The sequence below is a fragment of the Adiantum capillus-veneris genome, chromosome 12 (assembly GCF_014529385.1).
Source record: "Adiantum capillus-veneris isolate H3 chromosome 12, ASM1452938v2, whole genome shotgun sequence".
Lineage (NCBI taxonomy): Eukaryota > Viridiplantae > Streptophyta > Polypodiopsida > Polypodiales > Pteridaceae > Adiantum > Adiantum capillus-veneris.
This window is the reverse complement of record NC_140942.1, coordinates 31,365,661-31,381,212: the sequence shown is the minus strand read 5'-3', so window position 1 is coordinate 31,381,212 and position 15,552 is coordinate 31,365,661. Positions and strand designations below refer to the sequence as shown.

The 15,552-nt window shown below is 43.9% G+C and overlaps 2 protein-coding genes and 1 pseudogene across 2 annotated transcripts; 1 reads left to right on the top strand and 2 right to left on the bottom strand.

The window, feature by feature from the left end:
• Positions 1-230: 230 nt before the first annotated feature.
• Positions 231-7,412, bottom strand: LOC147445520 (uncharacterized). Its single transcript, XM_086525020.1, has 5 exons — positions 6,517-7,412; positions 6,374-6,438; positions 3,927-5,927; positions 2,307-2,484; positions 231-1,465 (listed from the first exon to the last, which is right to left on the bottom strand). The coding sequence occupies exons 1-5, from the start codon at positions 6,671-6,673 to the stop codon at positions 714-716; spliced, it is 3,153 nt and encodes a 1,050-aa protein (XP_086381146.1). The 5' UTR covers positions 6,674-7,412; the 3' UTR covers positions 231-713.
• LOC147445519 (uncharacterized) lies at positions 6,717-8,193 on the bottom strand. The gene is made up of 6 exons (XM_086525021.1): positions 7,965-8,193; positions 7,512-7,564; positions 7,137-7,176; positions 6,967-7,042; positions 6,838-6,900; positions 6,717-6,741 (listed from the first exon to the last, which is right to left on the bottom strand). Exons 1-6 carry the CDS (start codon positions 8,191-8,193, stop codon positions 6,717-6,719), a joined length of 486 nt encoding a protein of 161 aa, XP_086381147.1.
• A 739-nt stretch (positions 8,194-8,932) lies between these two features.
• Positions 8,933-9,642, top strand: LOC147445518 (uncharacterized; annotated as a pseudogene).
• The last annotated feature ends 5,910 nt before the right edge of the window (positions 9,643-15,552 follow it).

Sequence of the window (15,552 nt, the reverse complement as noted above, 5' to 3'; positions counted from 1 at the left end):
ATTCAGTGTTCACCAAAAACCAATGTCTAATGTACTTTTAACTGGCTAAAATTGCAAATTCTCAACTAAATTCCGAGCCTTGCCTTGAAGATGACCAGTAAAAATTAGTGTAAATACCGACATGCAGCCAAAAAAACTCGAAGGAGAAAAGGTTAAATCTTTGTTTTGCCAACCACTTTCTATACCAAGAACTCTCAGCCACAAAGCAATTCATATCTTTTACCATTGAAGAAATAAACCAGGATTCCCTTTCATGCTATTGATAATTTATGATAACAAAGCCAAAGTTACATGGTCCTTGATTGTTGTTTTATATAGATATACTAGCTTCCATGGGTGCTTTTCTATCGGGTTATGTAGAGTGGTAGTGCAGAAGTTCAGCAGTATTAATTAGACAACTTCTGTGAAGGCTGTGGAGTACTATCTCAACTGCTGGCATCCACCATGGGGGTTAACCTAAGGATGCTAAAAATGTTGAGATCAGTTGGTTTACCAAAATGTCACTACACTAACTGCAACCTTTAAGAGAGGCAAGAGCATTCTTCTATATCATGCCCAGCTCAAGACATGCAGCAATATCCTCCATCCATGTATTATTCCAGTAAAGCATATTTCAGACGCGTTTTGGCCTCCATTTTGGAGTTGGGAGTGCGTTCGCATGAAATAGCTTGTTGTAATCACATTCAGGAACTCCACCCACTTCTTGAGACAACCTACCTGCAGACACAGCAAGCTTCCACATCCTTGAGTGCGTCCTCCGTTACCTCATCTATCAAGCTGTTGAAGATTATGGTCTCCATATTTGCTGCTACTATTTCCACTTCATCACCATATTTGAGCCACCTTGCCATACCTGAATTGATTTCCACCGTCATCATGTCATCGAGATTCATGCTCAAGGCCAACCCCTTCCACTCACCCAGGTGTTTATGTACTGCCTTCTGTAAATAAGCTGGTGAGAAGTGCAAGAAAGGGAGAAGAAATCCATAAGACTGCATTGCAAGCTCCAGACTCAACCCCAGAGCCACCTCGATGCAGTCAAAATAAAGCTTCCTTTGTTGTGGAGTACCCTCTTTGCACCAAGCAGCAAAGGTTGTACCATAGCAATGGTCCCTTTCATGGTCAAACTCTTCGCATACACTTGTGGACATTCTTGCTCCCTGTGTATGTTTGTGACTCTCCTCAAGCTCGTAATAAATTAGTGGATCAATCAAAGGGCCAGACAGTGCTAGCCTTTCCCAAACTGCCAACTCAGCAGAATGAAGCACAGTGCCTAAGATCTTCTTCATGTACTTTTCCTCATACTCTGTGATTGGCTTATTTTTGGCATCGACATCAGAGCTTCGGGAGTCTATAGAATGTAATTGAGACATTTGTGTCAAAATGCCAGGACTTTCCACATGATTTTCCACAGTGCTCAAGTAATCTAAGTTTTCATTCTCCACGGCCTCCCAAAGTTGAAATCCTGCACACAGTTGTTCCAGTTAGAGATAACATTAAACCATCAGGACTTATGCCGTTACCTACAAGAAAGATAAACATAGTGAGGTGAAATTCTAAATAGAATAACCTCTGACTTCATCCTTTGAAAAGACAATGCAAGTTGCAACCTCGAGCTTAATCACATACCTGGACTACATACCCATCAGCTTAATCATGGTATGAATTGAATAAACATAATGACATCCCCGATAAGGCCATCAATTCTTAATATCGCACATTATAAATGCCCTATTGTGGGCAACAAGTACACACATACATAGGTCTACCTAGTTAATTTTAGTCTAGCTCCAAAAAAAAAGAGCTAATGGAAGAAAGAGTATTAAATAGTGGAAATTTTTGAAACAAACAAAAGCCTACTTCATAAGGGTGTGCATCACCAAAGATTGAGAACTCGGAACAACATCCAATAGTGGCAACTTGAACGAAACTTCACAATAAGAACCAAATGGGTTAAGACAATTACCCAATGTGAACCCAAGAGCATGGGTGGACTCATGATGAGAAAGAGTGTGCAAGTTACATTGGCGTGATCATCCACAACACTACATGCCCACCAGCTTAACCATACATTATATTGACTGACTAAAGCAACATTCATCACGGTGGTCATCCATAGCACTAGTTACCCATCAACTTCATCATAGAAAGTATTAACTGAATATCCCAGGAGGTATTGACCTAGGTACTAATATCTGTTTACACACATATCCGCACAAATATACACAACTGCACCACACTTCAAACATAGGTCTGTGATATTTACAATCGATAAGCAACACTACATATGATGGAGAAACAACTACCTTGAGGTCCCTCAAAGCTGTCAGAGCTGCATGAGGCAGAGTCATGAAAAGGAGAGTCAAGGATGGATATTGGACTCGGCTGCTCACATTCTTCTGCACAAAGTGAGCCAGAAATAGACTCACTATCTTGAGCACAACTATCTTCTTTGAGTGGAGTACTGCTGTCATTACTTGATTGCTGCCAAAAAAAAAAAGCATATGTAAGACTCTCTCTCTCTCTCTCTCTCTCTCTCTCTCTCTCTCTCTCTCTCTCTCTCTGTGGAGATCCAGACGGCCACGATTGAGGAGAGGGGCTACACAGCATCGACGGAGACTACGGCAGAGGATTCGAGCCATACTCTCTCGACATCCAGAGTGCAGATGAGCATGGATTCTAGTAGTAGTATCTTTGTTCTAGTTCTTTTGTACCCAGACATGGTATTAGATTCACCATTTTGTAACAGATTAGTCTCATAGATCATTTTGGCCTTTTTGAAGACGTTAATATAACATTTCGTTTCTCTCTCTCTCTCTCTCTCTCTCTCTCTCTCTCTCTCTCTCTCTCTCTCTCTCTCGATCCAGACGGCCATGATTGAGGAGAGGGGCTCTCTCTCTCTCTCTCTCTCTCTCTCTCTCTCTCTCTCTCTCTCTCTCTCTCTCTCTCTCTCTCTCTCTCATGATTCTCTCTCTCTCTCTCTCTCTCTCTCTCTCTCTCTCTCTCTCTCTCTCTCTCTCTCTCTCTCTCTCTCTATCCAGACGGCCATGATTGAGGAGAGGGGCTACACAGCATCGACTCTCTCTCTCTCTCTCTCTCTCTCTCTCTCTCTCTCTCTCTCTCTCTCTCTCTCGATCCAAACGGCCATGATTGAGGAGAGGGGCTCTCTCTCTCTCTCTCTCTCTCTCTCTCTCTCTCTCTCTCTCTCTCTCTCTCTCTCTCGATCCAGACGGCCATGATTGAGGAGAGGGGCTCTCTCTCTCTCTCTCTCTCTCTCTCTCTCTCTCTCTCTCTCTCTCTCTCTCTCTCTCTCTCTCTCTATCCAGACGGCCATGATTGAGGAGAGGGGCTACACAGCATCGACTCTCTCTCTCTCTCTCTCTCTCTCTCTCTCTCTCTCTCTCTCTCTCTCTCTCTCTCTCTCTCTCTCTCTCTCTCTCTCTCTCTCTCTCTCTCTATCTGTCTATCTATCTATCTATCTATCTATCTATCTAGACGGCCATGATTGAGGAGAGGGGCTACACAACATCGACGGAGACTACGGCAGAGGATTCGAGCCATACTCTCTCGACATCCAGAGTGCAGATGAGCATGGATTCTAGTAGTAGTATCTTTGTTCTAGTTCTTTTGTACCACTACCAGGAAGCTTTGCTGAATATGCTTTGAATTGGCCAATGTAGCAAGCCTTTTGTAAACAAGTCAGGAAGGAAAGGGTAGAAAGTCAAACTCCTTGTGCCCAAATGGAAGCAACCGTCATGAGATGCATAACCATGTCATGCATTAAAATGAGGAGGCACTGTCAAACATTTATAGCAACCTCAAGCTCTCTATCCTCCAACCTAAAGCGTTTTAATAAATGTCAATTGTTTTGTTCAATTTAATGAATTAAGAGTCTGCAGTCTTAGTACAAGCCAAAAAACACATACCTGTTTAACACCTCCAAGATAACCGTCGATCTTGCTAGAGCAAACATTAAGGTCTCTTGATTCTTTGTTGTGCAGAGTGCTACAGTAATTCATTGCCTCTGATCCATCATTGCAAAACAAATTGTGTTCATTTGTACCAAACTGTGAACACCAGGACCGCGATGTAGGTGCATTCAAAGACAAAAAAGGCCCATGCAGAAGGCCCACTGATGCTATGTCAGCCTCCAAAGCACTATCCCCTCTGCGATTGTTGCCAACTGAGCTAGAGGTGGATTGCGAAACATTACAACTAATACGGCTCATTGTTAAACTTTTTTTTCTTTCATCTGTGACCTCCCATTTGGCCCTCACACGAGTCCGGCCCTTGGAGTCCGCTTCAATGCTGCTGGTCATATTGCACCCATCATAACATACGTCCGGAACGTTGGAGTCACTTTGAGGTGACACACTTTGCTTTTCAAGTGCAAGCATCTTGATCCTCCTCTCGTTTTCGATAGTCTGCAACGTGAGGTCTCCCACAACAGCTCTTGCAACATCGGACAAGAGAGCAGATTTTGGAGATAACCTGCTTGCTTTTCTTTTTGAGGAAGACCCGCTGCATGATGACTCCCTCTTCGACTGAACCTCATTTGTCCTGCTAGGAGCACCTGTGCTACTAGTTTTACCCAAGATTGTAGACTTACTGTCATTTGCAAACCTAGCTTTGAAATTGTTCCTGCTACCTTCCTGAATCGTATTCTTTGCGAGCTTATCCAATGGACAAGTTAATCGTTGAGATCTTTCAAACCTTAACGGCTGAACATTCATACCGTGATTTGCGTCTTTAGCTGATCCTGCTCCATGTGAAGCAATACTCATATGAGGCCCTTGCACACTAGACATGCCTCCTTCTGTCACGAGCGTGTTCTCCTGTTTGTTACCCATTTGGGTGGAATTGGCAGAAGTTTTATTGCTTGTACTTGAGGTTCTCAAACTGCAGCCGCCACTAGTGGAATCATTTGCTTCTAATTTACAGGAATCGGTAACCAGGGACTGTTTTTTGCCGGAGACAATCTTATGCGGCCGCTTTTCATGTTTGACATAAGGAAGAGTCTTTCTCACTCCTTCCCTGGCATTAGGATGCCTATTTCTGGTAGCGTGATTTGGAGAAAGCTGTCTGATCTTCTCAGGACTAGGGTTTAGATATTTGCTTGTAACTTGGCCCTTACAATCTGTAAACGGTGCATTTGCTTGCACTAATCTTTTTGATGCTATCAAGGTTGAGTTTCGCTTTTTGTTGTCCTCATCACAATTGCCATGTGATGCACTATTGGCATTGTGGAGAGAAAAACCGAGTTGTCTAGCAGGTCGCAAATTTGGCTCAAGGACTTTAACTGCAGCCCCAAATAAGCGAGCTGCACTTCTTGAAGATAAAGGACTCTTGATAGGTGAAAGCACTTTATTTGAGGTCCTTGAGGGTGAGAGTATCGATCTCAACTGAGACTCTATTTGAATAGTAGGCAGAGAAAACTTGGTGAAAATAAAAGTTCTTGAATCTTCCCCTTTTCTAGAGTTCATCTGTGTTATTGTTGCAGAAGACCTTGACTTCACAATCAATTTAGACCTCACTGAAGGATGTTTCAATCCATCAGTAACAGGAGTAGAACCTGTAAGTTTCAGTCCGCAAAGATGATCTGTGTGAGAAGGTTTTGTTGCTCGCTTTGTAGACTGCATTCTTATGTCCATTGCCTTGGTATTTCTCTGTACTCTCTTGCCAGGTACCTTTTTCTTTTGCAAAGGTTTTCTTGCAGACAGGGCTTCAGCTTCATCTTTCAGAACTCTTGCTTGTTTCCTCTCTCTGGAAATCTTGGAAGAAGGCATTGTTTCCAAGCCCATGAGCTTTGCAACAACACTTACATGCATCTCTCTCCGTCCTTCATGATTCTCATTCCCCTCAATGAGTTCATCAGAGAGAGTTTCCTTTTCTTTCTTTGAAGCCGCAATTCTTTTCTCATCTGCAATCTGCCACAAATAAGCAATGGGCTTAAGCCATATAATTCCCTCATGCCTAAGTTACCTAGCAACTCTCTCTAATGTGTACCACATGTCCACACCTTGCTGATATGCTGCAAGAATTCTTAAACAAAGAGTGTTTCTCAAAGTACAAAGCCCAACACCTACATTCTGATACACCATATATCTGCAAGCTTCTAAGCAATATCAAGCATGCACAGGTTTGTGCATGACAACACAACTTTTTATTGAGCACGCCCAAGTGGCTGCTACAAGTAATATTAGACAAAGTCACACCCTAATTTGCCTAGCACACTTTCAAATTAAACAATGAAGCGACGTTAGCATGCACCATGAAAAAGTACACACTCTCAGGGATATGATGCAGCATGTAATCAACCCCAAAGCCCTAAACAAAGATGCATGTGCATTAATTGAAATGGGTGAAGGCATACCAACAATAATTTGGCCATAGGTAGTTTCTCTTCTGTGTGACTGATGGTGATGTGCTTGGATCTTTCTGCAGATTTATGACAAAAATGAGGTCGAGATAAAGAAACATCAACAAAGGGCTTCTCAAATCAGCCAAGTTTTATACCTGAGGGCAAAAGCTTGTGTGGAAGGAATTTCCTGCCATTAAAGCGATCGAAGAGCTGAAAGAAGACACCAGCACAGCCACCTACCTTGGAAGTATCACCCTTCTTTTCATTTGAGGAAGTAAAGCTGGAGAGAACCTTCCCCGGGCTGTCGGCCATTGAGTTACACAGAGATTGTGTTGAAAGCAGCGGGAGTCTATGGTTACATCAGAGAGGTGCATAAAGCTCTGTTACAAAAAAAAGAAAACAGGCTCCTGATAACTTTTAAGAGGGCTTCTTTGGCCTACATTGTTATGAATAGGCCACCAAGTGAGCGCATTCACCTCTCAGATCCAGCAAAAGCATGTGAAAGGGTTCTCGCCCTGCTTATATGGCCGTAGCTCACACTGCAAGTGTTGTAAATTGCAAACGCCTGTTTGCTTTCAGCTACGTACGCTGACTATAGAGAGCACTGCGAGATTCCTAGGCAGTTGAGGGAAAGGCTCTTCAGCTCAGCGCCTTGCTTCTTCCCGTTGGAACAGGATGTAGCTATGAGAGAAAGATGAAGCAGTTTGCGATGACTAATTTCTAAAGAAACAGAAGAAAGGTGGGAAATCTGCAACACAACAAAGTCCTACGGTACCTTGTGACATGCAGAGGCAAAGAACCGTGTTGCCCAGGCTCTGGCTATGGAAAGGTCAAGTTTTTACTGCGAAGGCACGACCAAGCTTTTCTTTTGAAAGCAAGGGGGGGATGGAAGACGCGACGCGACTGACTCTCTCTTTCTCTCTCTCCGGATTGGGACAAAGGGGGAGGTCTGGCTATGGCCAGATAGGAACGACGCGCTGGTAGAGTAGGTGCTGCTCGCACGCAGTACCCATTTTCTGAAGCCGAGTTCAAATTTCAAATGACGAGACATTGAGCTTAATTTTGGAAGGCCAGAAATATTATTTTTGTCTACAAAAATTATTATATATATTGCGGTCGGACTGGTGAGTCGTGACTGATGTAGACTGACGCGAAATATTGTGCGATCTTCGTTGTCAGAGCCGGGCCACCAGCCACCGGCCACTGCATAAGACGAGTCAAAAAGCTGTACCTACTACTCTGCTACGGTAAATACTTTTCATGTGATCACCTACCCTTAGACTCTACTAGGTTAGAATTCCATGTTTCAACCATAGTAAACCATTCAATGGTATAGTCCCAGTATGTCCCTCTAATTTTCGCAGCAGGTCCAAGCGATGTGAATATGTGGAGATGCTGGGGAGGAAAACAAAAAGATTTATCGATGTGGCACGACACAGGCCACGGGCATGTCGGGATTGTCGACATATGTTCTCTTGGGACCTGTTTGTGGGTTATATTTCATGGTATCTCTATTGGCGATGTTTTGTGTGCGATGCTCCCGAGCAACCCGCAGCAGTGCTTACTGTAAGTTCTGATTGTGTGTGTACGTTGTGTACGTTACCTCTTCCTGTTGCTACTCTGTTGTGAGTGTGCTGGGTTCTCTGTGTCTGTATGTCATGGTTTTGCCTAAAGTCTGAAGCTCGTGCTAGGGGAGAAGCAGAGCCGTCAAATGTTTCAAAGAAAAGAAAACGTGTTGATGCACAACCAGCAAAGGGTAGACCATCAAGAACAGTCAGTAAAATGATGGAGGTTAGTGTGACTATCTCCATAGGGGGTGGGGATGTAGACATAGGGTTGTTGCAGCAAATGGGACGATTTCTTCAAAATGAGCCTTAGTTGGGTTGTGTGCGGTTCAGAGGGGAGGTGTTCTTTTTCACTTGCATTTACAAATGGTGGTCCGGCTGTGGGTGACATCACTTATTGCTATCAACAAGAAAGTCAAAGAATATCTAGGATGGGACAAAGCATTGCCTGCGGGTGGCATGGTATTGTGTCGGGGACTCAAGCAACGCAAAATACACACTTTTGAGGGGATTATAGGGTATTGTTTGAAGGAGAGTGGTGAGCTGTATTTTCAAAAACCATGCATAATATAAGTGTTGATGATGTGAATAGGGGCATAGAATTGTATAGCTTATATGAGGTGAAAAACAATGTTTGTTTGACGCCGGGGAATATTTTCGATAGGGCGTTGATGTTTTGGAAGTATAGGTTGCAACACCCTGTAGGTAACGATTTCTTGTCAACTTTACATAGAATGGTTAAAAGCGGCAAATATTATCCATCTTCGTCATGGATAACTCCACACCAAGGGCGAGGGATGGAACTAGGTAAAATAAAGGCCCTTTGGAGGTGCATGGTGCATCCAACAATTGCTTCTTACCAAGATATCACTAATATCTTTGTGAACAATGATACATATAGCACGACGCACCCACGGTCAGATTGGTTTCTATCGCACTGGCAAGAAAGAGGAAGGTAAGCCACCAGCTTCATTGACATAATGGTTAGCAAGCAGAACTCTTTTTGATGGTCAGTATGTTTGGCAGCCCAATTGTTCCTCCTCCTGATAATGCCAACGTGCATGTGAGAGATGCTGATAATGACGATATGGATGTATATGTGAGAGATGCACAAATAGCGGATGAATACATCCCACTTGTCCATGAAATCGGTGTAACGACGATCGCTTAGTGTAGTGATTCTGGTTGTTTGTATCCTAGTATTTGTTTATTTTTTATTGAGAGAATGGAACTAACAGTATTATGTTGATACTATCAGCCATGCAATGGACGACCAAAATCAGAATCAGTTGCTTGCGTTGGAGGAGACACAAGGAGATGACTCATTTACTCAAGTAGAAGATGGACGAATTGAGAGGATTGAGGATGTCTTGGTGGACATTTTGAAGGAATTCCTTGGTGACCAGACGAGGAGTCAGTCCTCGCTACACTCAGAACTTCTTGAAGCAATTTCTAGCATAAAAAACGTAGTCGACAATTATGATGTTAATGTCGCTGATGTGCAAGTTACAAAGTTGGAAGAGCAAATTTTGGTGTTGCAGAGAGAATTTGGAATGTTGAAAACGCAGTTAAACCGCCTACATGCAATAGCATGTAGGTTTTCCAATCTACTTGGAAGGATCAGTATTTGAAATATGGTTGCACAGAAGATGATCACCTGCTGATGTACAGTTATCTATGTCCTCATGTACGAATGAAGTAGATTGGAAGGATCAGTATTTGAAATATGGCTGCATAGAATCTCATTTTGTCTGCCCGAAGATGATCACCTGCTAATCTACAGTTATCTATGTCGTCATGTACGAATGATATGCTTTGGTCTTGAAAGAATCAAGCAATACATTTGTTTTGTAGAACTGAGCGTTCCAGAAATAGCTATGAAATCTCTGCTGTTATTTCTTTCCTTTCATCTATGAAATTTTTGTGTTGACTGTAGTCTCTTTCTCGCACTGTGTCTGTGCATCGCAAACACGTCTGACCCCCAGACAATGCAGCCTTTGTTCTGTGACGATCAGCGAAAAAAAGCTGCGACCGCGGCAGAAGTGACGCAGGTAGTCCACTAAAAAACTGCGGCCACGTGACAGCTGACGCAGGCACAACGACGAAACTTTTCTTTTCCGAGAGCAGTGTGTATCGAATATTCGCCATTAATTAATTAATGGCGTGACGAAAAGACCCAATATGTACCCAGTGGGCCATACACCGCTAAAAATATCACCTCTACAAAGAGGGCCTCCTTTTTTTTTCTTTTTTCCTTTTTATAACCGTTCGAAGCTTCGCTTCACGGGATTGTGGCCACTCACCCACACCCGCATGCCTCAAGGGTTGAACCATAGTGGGTGCGCTTAGAGCCCCGGCGAACACCCCTTGACAACAAAGAGGGCCTTCTTACACAACAGCCCTTAGAGAGCAGCCTTATACCCCAAGTATGTCTTTTCAATTTTGAACGCATTAGTTTGAGGCGAATGTAGCGAGATGCCTTGATTGTTGAGACGAAAAAAAGGAAGCGAAAGCCAAGGAAGTGTAGAGCATCGCCAGATGGGGGACAAAGCTAGACGCCATGATGACCACGTGACACATGCAAGCAGGACCCGCCAAACTGGCGGCTGAAGGTGGTGAAGTCAAGGCGGTATCAGGGGGTTCTCACGGGCGGAACAACAGGACGATGTGAGCGTGCTCACAGCTAGAGCATCAAACAAGGGGGGAGGCATGGTTGGTTTTTTATTTGAATTGTAAAATCGCATGTTGAAGGCAGTAAACTGGCGCAATTGAGTGGCTTAGCTCAATTGTCATAAAGCATTCAATTGCTCCACATGGGTTCAATGCATGTGGTTGCATGGGGGGGCTGCTAACTCGGCTCTAATGATCTCGTGTGGCACGGAGGCCTTGGTTCTAATTAGCCCAAGGGCCTCTCAATACCTCTCCACACATCCTGACCCACAGAGGGTCCCCAAACCTGAACCCCATAGAGTGTAGCTGAATCTACCAAGGTATCAAAGAGCTAGAGCTTTGTCCTAGTTTCTTGGAACTGAACCTGCGAGAACATCCTCTCCAGTCCTCCCAAGGCCGCATATGCTCTGGTCAATCTAGTCTCTATTGCTCTCTTCAAAGAAAACTTTGGCCCATTGAAGAGATCTCTTTTCTTTTTTATATTACCCTACAATGGTGTTTATTTGTAAGGCAAGTGTTCTTTCACCTTCATGCATCTTGTTGCACATTTTTCCTTTCTCTCTGCCTTTCTTGTTGTGAGCTAGGGCTTCAGATCTATGTGCGAGCGCACAACGCAATGGTGAGCTAGGGCTTCTAGGTTTTGCAAGCAGGTGGAGAGCTTGTATTTCTATAGCAAGAAGGAGTATCGAGTTTTGCAATGTGCCTATTGTCGCTGGGTGAGTAGCTGGTGTGGTGGAGTCGTAAGCCGAGTTACAGGAGTTAGTGTGCTCCTCATCTCCTGCTTGGGTTCTGAGCTGCTTGCAATTCTCTCTCTGGCTTGCAATCCCTCCAGCTCCCTCTAGGTTCCCTCCTTGCCCACGGCAGTGGAGGGAGTCCATGAGCATGCTTATTATCCTTTTTTTAGCGTGTTTCGGATTGTGCTCTCTCCTTGGAAAAAAGTGCGCTTATTATCTATTTATTAAGCACTTAGTTCTCTCTTTTTCATGGTTCCTTGGGGCCTAGGGACCATTTTCACTTAATCTACCCAACTTGTGCTTGGCCATGAAGGTCATGACAAAACCCTCATATGTTAAAGCACTTTCGGGGTCCCTTGGGCTAACACCTCTAGCCTGAGTAGGCTTTGAAAGGACCAGAGGGCACTTCTCCCCCTCACATCGGGAGCGGTAAGACTCCGAGCGGCATTTCGGGGTCCCCTGGGCTGACAAAGGACCTCTTGCCTGAGTAGGCTTTGAAAGGACCAAAGGGCACTTCTCCCCCTCACATCGAGAGCGATGAGACTCGCAAGCGGCGTTGCCGAATTAAACAAGGACAAACTAAGAGGGCGCAAGGCACTGATAGAGAAGCAGCTTGCCGAGATCCTCGACGCTTTGTCTCTAAACAAAAGGATGCTAGAGGAAACAAAAGGACGCTAGAGGAAGCGGAGTCTCCCTCTGAATCACTGGGTGTTACCAAGGGAGACAGAGCCTTCCTAGCTCTCGAGAGAACACTTTTGCAAAGGGTTGAAATTGAAGATGGAGTCATAGTAGTTGTTCCATCGGCTATCATTAATAAACAATTGGCTGAGCTGGCAAGCTTGATTCTATTCTTCAGGTTTATGGGCAGGGTACCTGCCAAAGCCGAGCCAATCAACTGGTTGTATAGCACCAATGCCCTGAATCAGTGTGGATTAGTTGTGATGGTCCAGTATCTCACCAAAGGCTTCTTCTTGTGCAATTCAACAACAAAGTTACAATGAATAAAATTCTAACTAAAAGACCATTTTTCTTTTATTGGTCGCCAGTGTGTGTGCTCCCATGGGATCGTCTTTTGAATTCATTGATGCATTCAAGGACATATGCCCCATATGGGTGGAGTTTGTAAACCTCCCATTGTGGTTGAGAAGAAGTCTAAAAGATCTAGCAGCCTCCCTCAGTGCCACTTTGTTTGTGCCATCTGGTAAAGCCTTAGGTTTTGCAACAAATAAGGTATGCATTTGGTGCGATTTGAGAAAGGCCTAGTCCAAGAACCTGTGGTGAACGTGGGGTCGGGTCTAAAGGCCATTCAATTGAGCTTTGACACCTTTTTTGGTGCGTGCTTTTAAATGTAACAAATTTGGGCACTTTGCGAGGGCTTGCCCCATGATCTTGGCCATGTCAACAAGTTCAAATGAGGGGGGAAAGGGAGATCCATCAATGCCTCAGGGAGTTATCGATGAAGGGACTGCACCGAAGCAGGTTGTCGAACAAATAGGAAATGACATGCAATCAAAGGAAAATACAACTACTCACGAGAATGTTGCGACGCCACATAAGGTCTAGAATGCAATGGAAAGGACTCCTGTGGTATTGTTTCACATCCTCAGCCAGCTAAAAACAACAACCTCTATGATTTAGAATATTGTGCTTTGACTTGATTATAGGAAGATAGAGGAAGGCTAGAAACGGGTTTCTAACATCTCTTGTAAGTGTTTCAAATCTCAAGCAAGAGCGGCTGGGCTCTTGAAGCAGACCTTCCGGATCATCTTGAAACCCCTCTCATGTACGACAATATCTTTGAGGTGTTGCGAGACGCCAACCCTGAGGGTTTCATTATAACTTAGTTGCCAAGCTCACAGACTGTGATTGGGAATGGTCAAATAAAGGAAGACATTGGAATGAGGGCATGAAGGAAGAGTTCCTTGAGGTTGAGGAGTCGATACCCCTTTCTCAATAATGGAAGAGCTCACTATCCAGACTTGGAATTTGAAAGGTATTAAGACTCGAGAGAAAGGTTCCCTGTTCCAGGAGGAGATCAAGAAAGGTAAGGATATCAACTATTGAGCCCTTCACGAGCACCCCCTAGATGCTTCTAGCAAAAGAAGGCAAGCAATGGAAAAAAAAAACTAGTCTTGTATGGAGAGGAATCACATGGAATCAGTGGTGTCCTAACAATCATGGACAAAGACCTAGAGACTAAGGTGGTTTTCAATCATACTTATGGAAGAGTTTTGGGAGTGCAAGTCAAGTGGGATTACCAACCTCTCACCATTATCAACATCTATTGTCCCTGCATCGTGAAGGATAGAACTAAGTTCTGGGAGCACTTGAAGGACATCCCTGTTACAGGGGAATGGTTCCTTATCCGAGACTTTGATATGGCGGAGAAGGGAAAGGTTAGAACTGAGTCTTCCAGTATGCTAATTGGATCTGAAAAATCCAAATGGAAAAGCCTTTGTGAGAAGTGGTGTGGGAGATTGGTCTGTGGAATAGCACGTCATGCTTTGCATATACCAACCTGCAGTATGCCAAGACAACCTCTTGGCTTGACAAGTGCCATTGCTCGCATCATGCAGACTAGATTCCACCGCTAATAGATATGAAAGTGGTAACCTCACATGCCTTATCAGATCACCTGCCCCTTTACATCAAATTGAGGAAATCCAAAGGAGAAGATCAACACCCCAAAGGGCCTTAGAGGATGTTGCCTTTCGAAGTGCATGTATTCAAAGACCCCGTTTTTAAGCACTTAACCAAAAATCTTTGATCAAGCTTAGTAAAGATGTCTTCTCAGACAACCCCAAAGCTTGGGACTCATTTACCCGAAGCATGCAAAAAAGGATTAAAACTGCAAGCCCTAGATTGAAGAAGACTCGCAACAAGGACCGTCCGATGCATCTGAGAGATGAAAGTAGAGTGACTGACAGCTAAAAGCGATGAAGGGACTACGTTCAAAACTGAGCACAAAAGGTGGCTTGAAGCTAAAATTGACCTCGCCGATCACTATATAGAGGAAGTAAAAAAGGGCCAGGTTGTTGTCTAGGGAAACCTACCTCCAGTCGGAGGTGGCCAATCAAAGAGCACTTCTTCGCAGTCTTAAGAGTCAGAAAAGGTCAAGGCCTTGTCCACTCTCTAAAAAATGGGGAGGGGAATGATTTGAATGACCAAGATGACATGGCTAAGGTGATGCTTGATCACCTTTGCCAGATCATAGGTCAACATGAGATCCATTCAGCGGAAGCGGATGAAGCCAATATTAATCTTTTGAGGAGCATCATGGTAACAATATCGCAATCAAAAGCCACTTTCCTAGAGAAGTACTTTACTAAGGAGGAATGCTTCTACACACTCAAGGCTTTAGGTAGAGAAGTCCCCTAGGTGGGACGTGTTGACTACAAAAAAATTTATTCAATTATGGGGACGATCTCAAGTCCCCCATTACGCAAATGGCCAACCAAGCGTTGAGTAATGGAACCCTTGTTACCATATACATGTGGTAGTGATGTGTGTGAACACACTTAGGACTGCCAGGGCATTTTTTTCCTCTTTAGTAGGTTTTTTCTCCCATGCATTGTATATACGCCCATTCATTCTAGGGCTATATATCTTTCCATTGCACACTCAGTAATACACTCTCTCTTGTGTGCCTTGAGCTTACTTCCTTCGTCTTCTGCACGCTGTGTGCGTTTTCTTGCAACCCTAAAATTAACAATTGGTATCAGAGCAGGTTGCATCCTCCCGAGCTTAATCGCTAGCAACTCCAGTACATGCCTACTCACTTTGTCCAATTTCAATGAGCTTTGGCGAGCGTTCGCAGGTTGACAAAATTTTTGGGTAAGGTCGTAGAGCTTAGTCTGCTCAGATTTCTGATTCGGGCTCATTTCGGCCTCCATTTCCACTACAGACAATATTGCACAGGCTATTTTGTCATTTTGTGCAAAATTTCTGCCAATGCCATTTTTTGCATAACAGGTGTCTTACAGTCTTCTACAGTTTGTGTTATATAGCACGTGTTGTTCCCGCTTTGTTTCTCCTCTTTTCGGGCAGTTTTCACATCAAGTGCAACATTTACCATGGTTGACAACAACACAGATGTGTTCAAGATGTTTGCTGCTGAGGACAGATTGGACGGGGACAATTACCCTATGTGGGCTTACATGATGCAACATGTTCTTATGTCAAAGGGCGTCTGGAATATTATGCAGGGCATCGATGTACATCC

Excerpts from the sequence above, each read along its gene's own strand:
- LOC147445520 (XM_086525020.1), bottom strand. The coding sequence starts at position 6,673 with ATGGCCGACAGCCCGGGGAAGGTTCTCTCCAGCTTTACTTCCTCAAAT. Across the intron at positions 5,928-6,373 it reads CTATGGCCAAATTATTGTTG|ATTGCAGATGAGAAAAGAAT; the intron begins GTATGCCTTCAC and ends TATTTGTGGCAG. Across the intron at positions 2,485-3,926 it reads ATCTTGGAGGTGTTAAACAG|CAATCAAGTAATGACAGCAG; the intron begins GTATGTGTTTTT and ends TTTTTTTGGCAG.
- LOC147445519 (XM_086525021.1), bottom strand. The coding sequence starts at position 8,193 with ATGTCTACATCCCCACCCCCTATGGAGATAGTCACACTAACCTCCATC. Across the intron at positions 7,565-7,964 it reads CAGAGTAGCAACAGGAAGAG|TGGCCGGTGGCTGGTGGCCC; the intron begins GTAACGTACACA and ends CGTCTTATGCAG. Across the intron at positions 7,177-7,511 it reads AAGATCGCACAATATTTCGC|AGCCTGGGCAACACGGTTCT; the intron begins GTCAGTCTACAT and ends TTCCATAGCCAG.